Source organism: Otolemur garnettii, unplaced genomic scaffold, assembly GCF_000181295.1.
Source record: "Otolemur garnettii isolate 467f Iridium unplaced genomic scaffold, OtoGar3 scaffold00284, whole genome shotgun sequence".
Taxonomy (NCBI): Eukaryota; Metazoa; Chordata; class Mammalia; order Primates; family Galagidae; genus Otolemur; species Otolemur garnettii.
The window spans coordinates 1-10,546 of record NW_003852679.1 but is presented as its reverse complement, the minus strand read 5'-3'; the positions used below and the strand labels follow the sequence as shown (position 1 = coordinate 10,546).

At 38.2% G+C, this 10,546-nt stretch overlaps 1 protein-coding gene across 1 annotated transcript in view; it reads right to left on the bottom strand.

Annotated features, from left to right (window-relative positions):
* LOC105888328 (putative disintegrin and metalloproteinase domain-containing protein 5) overlaps positions 1-6,745 on the bottom strand; it is a gene marked incomplete at its 5' end in the record, with an annotated part of 56,136 nt that extends 49,391 nt beyond the window's left edge. The window contains 2 exons of the mRNA XM_012813617.1: positions 5,826-6,018; positions 6,655-6,745. Of these exons, the coding sequence (XP_012669071.1) occupies positions 5,826-6,018; positions 6,655-6,745 (284 nt within the window). The remainder of the gene's footprint in view (positions 1-5,825; positions 6,019-6,654) is intronic.
* Positions 6,746-10,546: the final 3,801 nt, after the last annotated feature.

Sequence of the window (10,546 nt, the reverse complement as noted above, 5' to 3'; positions counted from 1 at the left end):
TTTTTCTGCTTTCCATTAGCCTGGAAAATAGATGACCATCCCTTCACCCTGAGTCTATGCTTATCTTTTAAAATAAGGTGTGTTTCCTGAATGCAACAGATATCTGGTTTGAGTTTTTGTATCCAGTCAGCCAGCCTGTGTCTCTTTAGAGGGCAGTTTAAGCCATTTACATTGATTGAGGCTATTGATAATCCTGGCATAATTTTGGGTGTCGAGTTTTTTGAAGGTTCATTAGACATCTTTGATCTTTTTGTGACTGTGGAGATTGGAATTTAGTCAAAATTTTCTGGGTGGGTTTATTTGTGTGGTGGAGGATTGTGTTAGTCTTTATGGAGGATAGGTTTGAGGATATCCTGGAGGGCTGGCTTAGTAATGGCAAATTTCTTCAACATGTGAATATCATTAAAGTATTTAATTTTTCCATCATAAATGAAGCTCAATTTAGCTGGATAGAGGATTCTGGGTTGAATGTTGTTTTGTTTTAGCAGGTTGACGGTCGATGACCACTCTCTTCTAGCCTGAAAGGTTTCAGCAGAGAGATCTGCTGTCATTCTAATATTCTTCCCCTTGTAAGTTAATGTTTTCTTGCATCTAGCTGCTTTCAGGATTTTCTCTTTCATGTTAACTTTAGTAAAATTGATTATTATATGCCTGGGGGATGTCTTGTTCAGGTTGAGTCGTGCCTGGGTTCTGAAGCTGTCTGCTATCTGAATTTCAGGATCCCTTGGCATGTCTGGAAAGTTCTCTTTCATAATTTCGTTAAGGAGAGCCTCTGTGTTTTGTGAGCCAACTTCGTCACCTTCAGTGATTCCTATGAGGCAAATATTAGTTTTCTTCGAATTTTCCAAGATCTCTCTTAGTGAGAGATCTGTCTTTGTTCTCCATCTGTCAAAATCTTTGGAAGTATGGGTGTGTTCAAAGTCTTTGTCTTCAGTATCGGAGATTCTATCTTCTGCCTCGTCCATCCTCTAACGGAGGGATTCAACAGTGCTCTTCAAATCTGCAACCTCTTGTTTCAGAGTATCGTAATCCTTGATCATTTTATCTTTGAAATCTTTGAATTCCTGGGACAGCTTTTGAATGATTTGAAATTCTAGCTCCCTCTTTTCCTCCACCCTGTTGATCTTACTCCCTATCCAGATTCTGAACTCAATTTCTGACATTTCAGATATCTGTTTATGTAGTGGGGCTTCCATTGTGTCTACTCCATCCTTCTTTGGGGATGTTAATCTACTCTGGTTATTCTGGTTGCCAGAGATTTCCCACTGATTCCATCCCATATTGAATTTGCACCTTTCAGAAACCATCCCTAAAACCATTCTGCCAGTGAATTCTTCTAGTTTTCTCCTGGGTACAACCCGGCAAGACCCTGGGAGGTGGGGCCAGCAGGCGGGGTGGGTGATGCAGCCCACCCCTACATGAGTCAGTGTAGCCGTCAAGGCCCTGGGAGGCAGGCGCAACCTCCTCCTGTGGATGTCAGTTGTCCTTGCTGGCTACCAAAGCCCCAGAGACAGGTGCGCGGCTGGCGGGATGGCTTGACCCTCCCAGGCAGGAGCTGCTGGCGACAGCAAGCTGGCAAGGCCCAGTGAGAAGGGCACGCGACCTGCCCCTGGTGGGATGGCACAGCTCTCTCTGGTGGGAGGTCACGGTGATCACACCCTTGGAGGTCCCAGGAGGCAGGCGCATGTCTGCCTGATCTGCCCCAGCAGAAGTCAGGTGCTGTCCCAATTCGCCAAGCCCCAGAGGTGGCACGCACGCTGCTGGCTGGATGGCGCAACCCTTCCCCGCCGGAGCTGCTGGCGACTGCCAGCTGACAAGACCCTGGGAGGTGGGTGCGAGACTGCCCTCCATGGTCACCAAAGCCCTGGAGGCTGGAGCGTGATTGGCAGGACTGCACGACCCTCTTAGGCAGGGGCTGGTGGTGATCCAGGGCCAGGGAGCCCCAGGAGGCAAGTGCGCGGTTGCTCAACCTGCCCTAGCAGAAGTCAATTGCCCTCGCCAGTCACCAAAGCCCTGGAGGCAGGCAAGCAAGCAGCTGGCGGGACTGAGCGACCTTCCCCAGCAGGAGTCAATGGAAGCTGTGTGCCTGCAGGGCTCCGGGAGGTGGGCGCGGCTCAGTGACCCCACCCAGCAGAAGTCTATCACTGTCAAGGGCCGCCAAAGTCCTGGAGGCGGACACCTGGTGGGGTGTGCAGCCCTCCCTGTTGGGCGTCAGTCCCAGTCACCAGCACCAAGGTCTAGGGAAGTGCAGATAGCAGCCCAGAGACAGCTGAGCACAGAATGCGCTGACTGAGGGGGGTCTGTCTGCACACAAAAACTGTGGATCAAGCAGTTCTCCCGGTGAAGGACTGGGACAGGGGGTTGGTCTTGAAAGGGTGGGTGGATGTCGTTCCTGGCTCTCCTCTCCCTGTCCCAGCGGGCAAAGGGAGGGAGAGTGGACTGAAAACTCAAAATGGCAGTGCGAATGCCAGTTCCACTTTTCTGCCTGGGGGAGGGTGTTCTGAGTCTCAACTGGGTTCCTCCAGGGTGGTAAACTTCCCTGTTGGCAGCTCTCACTCGTGGAGTGAGAGAATAGGTCCTCAGTTTATCGGTGGCCTGTAGGAGTCTTGGAGGAGCGGTTGAAGAAGAAACAAAGGAAAAGCACACCTTTCTTGGGGGAGGGGATGGGCACTATTCCTTTGGAGAGATTTATGTACCTGTGGAGCGTCCTCTAGAAGTCTCTGTCTGTCTTAGAAGAGGTGTCCTGTCGGTATCACTCTTCTTTCTCAGCTGGGCTCCCAGTTTTTGACTTTGTTGGGTGTTTCTCCGGAATTTATCCTTTCTTCTGAACAGGAGCTTCTGTCAGAGACTGGTGTCTGTCGGCCATCTTGACCACTCCCCCCAGAGTCAAAGCATTCTATAATAGACATACTCTTATCTGACAATGTGAATGTTAATTTCTTTGCATTACTATTATTGCTTAATACTTCATTACAGAAATCGTCTGATTTCTTTTATGAATGTATTTATCTTCATTCATTCTTTACAAGGTTTTTGTTTCTAGTCCTTATTTTAAACATTGTTATTGTTGTTAAATTTTAAGCCTTTTTGATTTTGTGAAGGCAACAAGTGGAAACCTAGTAAACACATGTATATGTAAAAATAAAATAAATAAATCAATAAATTGAAAAAAAGCTAGACACAAAGGATACGTGCTATAGAACTCCATTGATTATATATATATAAAGTTCAAAAATAGGCAACACTATGAATTTTGAGTTTAAGAGTCTAAAAAATGATAAAAACTATAAATAAAATTAAGGAAGTAATGACCATAAAAAAAAAAAGATCAGTGCACAGCCTACAGATATATGAAAAAATGCTCTCCATCCTTAATCATCAGAGATATGCAAATCAAAACTACTTTGAGATATCACCTAACGCCAGTAAGATTAGCCCATATCACAAAATCCCAAAACCAGAGATGCTGGCATGAATGTGGAGAAAAGGGAACACTTCTATGCTGCTGGTGGGAATGTAAACTAATGCGTTCCTTTTGGAAAGACATGTGGAGAACACTTAGAGAAATAGAAGATCTAAAAATAATTCTTCCATTTGACCCTGCAATTCCTTTATTAGGTATATTCCCAGATGACCAAAAATCGCATTACAACAAAGATATTTGTATCAGAATGTTTATTGAAGCCCTATTCATAATTGCCAGGTCACGGATGAAGCCCAGGTGCCCACTGATCCACGAATGGATCAACAAACTGTGGTATATGTACACCATTGAATACTATGCAGCCATAAAGAAAGATGGAGACTTTATGTCCTTCATGTTCACATGGATGAAGCTGGAAAATGTTCTTCTTAGCAAAGTATCACAAGAATGGAAGAAAAAGTATCCAGTGTACACACCCCATTATGAAATTAATTTATACCTTTTATATGAAAGCTATAACCTAATAACAGGCTAAGAATGGGGGGGATGGGTGGAGAGAAGGGGATTGGAGGGATCACTTCTGTGGTTTATCTTGCAAGGGTACAAGTTAATCTTTCTAAGAGTAGAATATGAACATTTTAACACAATAACTAAGAAAATGACATGAAGGCTATGTTAACCAGTTTGATGGAAGTGTTTTGGATTGTGTGTGAAAACACCACACTGTAACCTAGAAGTGCATTAATGTACATAGTTACCATTCAATAAAAAAAAATAATAATTAAAAAAATAAAAAAAAATAAAGACCCTATGAACAAAATAAAGTGGCAGCCCACAGAGTGGGAGAAAATCTTTGGTAATAATATATCTCATAGATCAATAATATCCAAAATATATAGAGAATTCCTAGAACTCAACAGCATCAACCCAACATAATTAAAAATGGGCCAATGATTTGAAATAGATATTTCCTTGAAGAAGATATACAAGTGTCATAAATCTGTAGTTTGGGATTTTGTTATGTGGGCTACTCTTACTGTAATTAGATGATATCTCAAAATGGTTATGATTTGCATTTCTCAGATGATGAGCATTTTTAACTTCTGCACTGCTGGTGGGAATGCAAGCTAATATGTCCCTTTTGGAAAGAAGTTAGGAGAACACTTAGGGAACTAAAAGTAGACCTGCTATTTGATCCTGCAATTACTTCACTAGGTATATATCCAGAAGACCAAAAACTATTTTACAACAAAGATATTTGCACCAGAATGTTTATTTCAGCCCAATTCATAATTGCCAAGTCACAGATGAAGCCCTCCCAGGAAAGGAAGTAAGAGAAGGGTGAGGGGAGGGAGGGAGGCCTGCTGGAGGGAAGAGTAATTGATGGAACCTCTCTTATGGTGCATATTGCAAGGGTACATATCAAATCTATTGAGAGTATAAATGTCTTAGCACAATAATTAAGTGAGGTGAAGGCTATGCTAACCAGTTTGATGTAAGCATTCCAAATATAAAATCAGCACATTTTACCCTATAAATGCATTAATTTACACAGTAGCACTCTAATAAAACAAATTAAGAGGATAAAAAAGAAAACAAATAGAACTACTGTATAATGCAGCAATTTCTTTTCCAGGTACATACCTACAGAATTGAAATAAGGGTCTTGAAGAGATATTTGTACTACCATGATCATATTAGCATTATTTACAATAGTTAAAACTTGGAAGGAAACCGAATATCTATTGACACAATAATGCTAAGCAAAATGCGGTATGTGTACATGTGTATATATGTGTATATATATGTGTGTGTGTGTTTATACATATATGTAGAATATTCCATCTTAAAAAGGAAATTTTAAATTATGCCGTAATATAGATAAACATGGCAAACTTATGCTAAGTGAAATAATCCAGTCACAAAAAGACATATAATGTATGATTCCACTTATGTGAGGTACCTATAGTAGTCAAATTAATAGAGACAGAGCGTAGTGTGGTTTTCGTCAGGGGCAAGGGAAAGAAGGTAATGGGGGGGCAATTATTTAATGTGTAAGCTTTTTTTTTTTTTTTTTTTTTTTAGAGAGAGTCTCACTTTATTCCCCTTGGTAGACTGCTGTGGCTTCACAGCTCACAGCAACCTCCAGCTCTTGGGCTTAGGTGATTTGCTTGTTTCAGCCTCCCCAGTAGCTGGGACTACAGGTGCCTGGCACAATGCCCAGCTATATTAACATATATACCACTGAACTATACACTTCAAAATGATTAATATGGTAATTTTTATGTTGTGTATATTTTTATAACAATTAAAAAATGGGAAAATCCATTGGTTAGTTTGTAAAAATGGGTATAACCATAAAATTAATTTTAAAAACTTGAAATTTTGTCATTCTAATTACCATATCTGGACCACACATGGAGCCATCTGCTACAAACGTTTCTTGGCTTTCTTCATTAACAGTGTTTGGTATGGGTAGATATGCAGATACACATGTTTCATCTCTCACATGTGCATAAATCACAGATAAATTTGGATGTGAAACTAATTCTCTGAATGGCCATGTACAAACTAATTTTCCACATAGATTATTACTAGAAGCATAAGAAAGAAAAAAAGTTATAAAGTTATGTTTTAACTTATTGAAATAAGTTATAAAGTTCTGTTTATAAAAACAACCTTTTATGTTTATAAAAAGTTATAAAGTTATGTTTTATTTATTGAAATAAGATAGTTTGATGATATAGATAAATTGAATGTTTTACTAATTAAAATTCAAATTTCAACAATTTTACAATCTTAGTAGTTTTTTTGAACACACTATCTCATGCTTGTTTTATAAGGCAATTTGGAAAGGGAAAATTAATGATTTTTACAATCTGAAAGCCTGGATCTGTCCTATACATATACTAGCTGATGTTTATAAATATATATGTAGAAAACACTATATAAGTGTAATATATATATATATACACACACATATATAATCCCTAAAAGAATGTCTAGATCATCACAACAATAAAGAGAAGCCATCTTTATGATTATTGTTTAATATCATAGGCACTGAACACACGTTATTATAGTCAGTGGATAATATTGTTCAGCCTAGATTATATAACAAAGAAAACCTAGCCCCCCAAAATGCCATTTTACACTTTACAGAATATCTTCTAAGATTTTAGCAACCTATAACCTATACTATACAAAATTATAGTTTTGTAAATACATACTGAAAATAACAATATCCAGAACCACAGTTTCCAAATCTATCTCCTCTAGAATTTATTTCTTCAAAACAAGGAAATGAACCACCTTTCGAACCTAAAAACAGGAAAGTTAAGTGAATTACAATATAGAATTTAAGTTATATTATAGAAATTATAAATTCAATCAGTAAATCATAGTGTGATCCCTAGAAAGTTTTGTAATTACCCAGTACTAAAATGTTGTTGAAGTAGAGGTAGGATTAAAGACCTGGAAAATTATGTTCTATATCAAAAAGAAAGTAAACAGGGTTGCGCCTGTGGCTCAGTGAGTAGGGCGCCGGCCCGATATACCGAGGGTGGCAGGTTCAAACCCCGCCCTGGCCAAACTGCAACAAAAAAATAGCCAGGCATTGTGGCAGGCGCCTGTAGTCCCAGCTACTTGGGAGGCTGAGGCAAGAGAATCGCTTAAGCCCAGGAGCTGGAGGTTGCTGTGAGCTGTGATGCCATTGCACTCTACGAAGGGTGACAAAGTGAGACTCTGTCTCTAAAAAAAAAAAAGAGAGAGAAAGTAAACAGCAACAAGTATGTTTCAGTATTGTTAGAAAAGTAAGCAGCTATAGCCTTCTCTATTTCCTACGAATTGTTCACATTCTGCTTTAGTTTCCTTCCTAATGTGAAAATATAGTTTAACCTTATTCCAAACAAAACAGTAGAGAAATAATATGTACAGTGCCTTGATAATGGAAAACCCAAAGAACATTTGATTAAATTATTTATACTAGAATCTTTGTCTTTGTTTTCCTTTATACTAATAACTAATAAATAAAATTGTTGAATTTTAAAATTAGAAATGAATAGTAATGATACATTTCTAAACTATTAAGAATAAAGTATGAATGCCTTACTACAACAAATAGATAAGCTAGGAGATAGTTATGTTAATCATTTATGTAAGCATTCCATATTGTATATCAAATCAGTACATTGTATCTCATAAATGCATTAATGTATGCAATTATGATTTAATAAAAAATAAAATTTAGACCAGATGAAAATTCCTACCTACTTAAGCTCTTTGATATAATTGTGTTTAATTTAAAAATTATGAAATTCAAATGTATATAATAAATGTACCTTCACTTGGACTTAGTGGTTTAGGGATGGATTACATTGATCATGTAATAAAAACAGATATTTTTGTAGTTATTAGCACTATTAATTAATCAGGGAGCTCACTTCAGCAATTTCACTGTTGTTCATACTTGAAGAACATGAATCTATAAACTTCCCTCTCCTGAAGGACACATTCCATACATACACAAGATGCTACAAAACAGGTTAGATATATTTGTGTATGGAGTTCCCTACCAGCAACTTTTTTTTTTTTTTTTTTTTTTTGCAGAGAGCTACTCTTTAACTTACCCAGTAAGTAATTAGTTTTTGTTTTCTTTGCTCCAAACAAAATATTTCTTTGATTAAATGTAATTTAAACTTCCAAGTTTCCCAAATTATATACAGGGCTATGATTACAATGGCTAAAACTTTAAATATAAACTAAAGAATCAAAATAAATATCATCTTAGTGCAATAGTTTTCAAAAAACAAAATTAAAGCAAGAAGTCTAAGATGAACAAATTTGAATAAAATGCTAAAATTTTAGAGAAGGAAAGGTCATTGTTTGTATTCCTGCTTCACTGTGAAGGGCACAAGCCCTCTCCAATCAAGTAGCAGTTCCCTGCCACCAATTTAAGGCTTGGAGGGAAAAGAAGTTAAGTGTAAGATATTTTCCTGGGATTTCTCACAACTCCACAATCCAATATCCTCTCTGTGTCCTTTTTTGCCTCAGTGTTTTGAGGCTTAGGATGGCAGGACTTTCTGCCTTTTTTTTTAAATCTAGAGGCCCCACTCCTTTGGCCAATGCCCTCCTGGACAGGATTTTATTTTTCTCCTAGGATGAGAAAATCACTAGGAGCCTGCCCTAGTGATTCCTTCACCTAATTCTCCAGGGATCCTCCAGGAATATTTGGCAGCAGCGTTCCTATAGCTGCTTCTATTTTGTGGACTTTGAACTGAGCTTTTCAGTCACAAACCAGAAATCAAAATCTAAGTAAGACAGTGATTGGAAGTTAAGGTTGGAACATTTTAAGACAGACCTTTGATTCTCACAGTGGTGTCTGAAGTTTCTGTGCCCTCTGGAACCTAGGTTTTCACAGTCTATCCTGTGAAAGATGATGTCAGGGCTGGTCACTAGTAGCTGCCAGTAATGCTCTTGCAGGAGACTCAGAGAAAGAGCATTTACTAGCAGCTTGGATCCCCCCCGCCCAATGTCCACATAAGTCAATGATTTGTTTTGTGTTTTCTTTTCTTTTCTCTTCCTTTTTTTCCATCCCCTAATGAAGCTGAAAAAATAATTTGGAAAAGGGAATTATTTTGTGGACTTTTATGTAATTGTCCACCTTAGTTCTTAATTTCTCATGTTTTACAAGTTACAGTGCTTTCCCACATTTGATTCCCAGAATAGGCTTATGATGAACGTAGGCAGGTATTTGTGTTTCTGTTTATGGATAAGGAAACCTACAGTTGGTTATGTTAATCCCAGTGCCCATGAATACTACAAGTTGCTACTCCTAAATTTGATCTTTAGGGGCCTCAAAATTGAAGTGTACAAAATACACAATTAAAAGAAAGCATCATTTTATCCTTCTTCAGTTAAATACCTGAAGCAGGGAGATGATAAAGGTTAGGTGAGATAGTCTCTTAAAATATTTCAATGTAAAAATATTCCAGTCCCTATCCATCACTAGAATGTCCAAAGGCATTCAAGGGTATCAAAATGTAATAAAACAGCCCCTGGCTTCGGGAAGATATGATAAATACATACCTTCTGGAATAAAATAAGAATGAGACAGAAAAATGGCAGGTATTGCTTTATGCATTGATTGGGCATTGCTGCAGCATTAAATGAGTCAGGAAATTTCAAAACAAAATTTCAAATTGCCATAATCAAAAGAGAGACAGGGCAAATTCCCACCAGTTAAAACTGAGACAGAGGAGGAACACCATTCTATCTATTTAGCCTGTAATTAAGTTGTTGATTAAATATAAGGGCAACAGGAAACTGGAAGCCAGTTGTCTTCTATAAAGAGAGCTTGCCTCTGTTCTGTCTGTGGATCACACTTTTCATAGTTTCTGAATAAATCTCACTTTCTCTTTATACTGTTGGCTTGTTCCTTAATTCTTTCTTATGTAAAGTGGCTCTCAGAATTAGGAGTGATTTTTCTTTGTCACTTTCCTGGCAACCTAGATAATACAAAGGAAAGCCCCACAGATAAAAGGAGACCCCCATCCAACCCCAAATTAAGACCATGCATCACTATTTGGAACCTGAAGGATGGATAAGTTTCCCTTTGTCTAGTCTGATTTCTTTTAGCTTTTCCCATCTTCTAAAGTGTCAGAAATTTTATTCTCTCTCTCTTTCTGACTCTGTTATTAAAACATTCTTCCTGAATTAAAGCACATAAACTCACTATATCCATCTAAATACTCCTACAAATGGGGTGACAGAAGTATAATCTCTAAACTGGCCAAATTGGAGTAGTTTACAAATGCCAGCTGACTCTGGCCTTGGGAGTTGGTGAGGACTTCTTCCTGCATAAAGCAGAAGTTCAACAATTCACGGTCTCCTTTTGCCTTTATTCTTTGATTTCTTCCATTTGTGCAAATGTTTCCATTCTTTGTAAAATGGGTCATTTTCTCGGTTTATTTTGAAATACTTTTTTTTTTTTATTGAATGGTAACTATGTACATTAATGCACTTCTGGGGTATAGGGTAGGGTTTTCACATGCAATCCGATATACTTCCATCAAACTGGTCAACACAGCCTTCATGTCATTTTCTCAGTTATTGTTTTAAAAC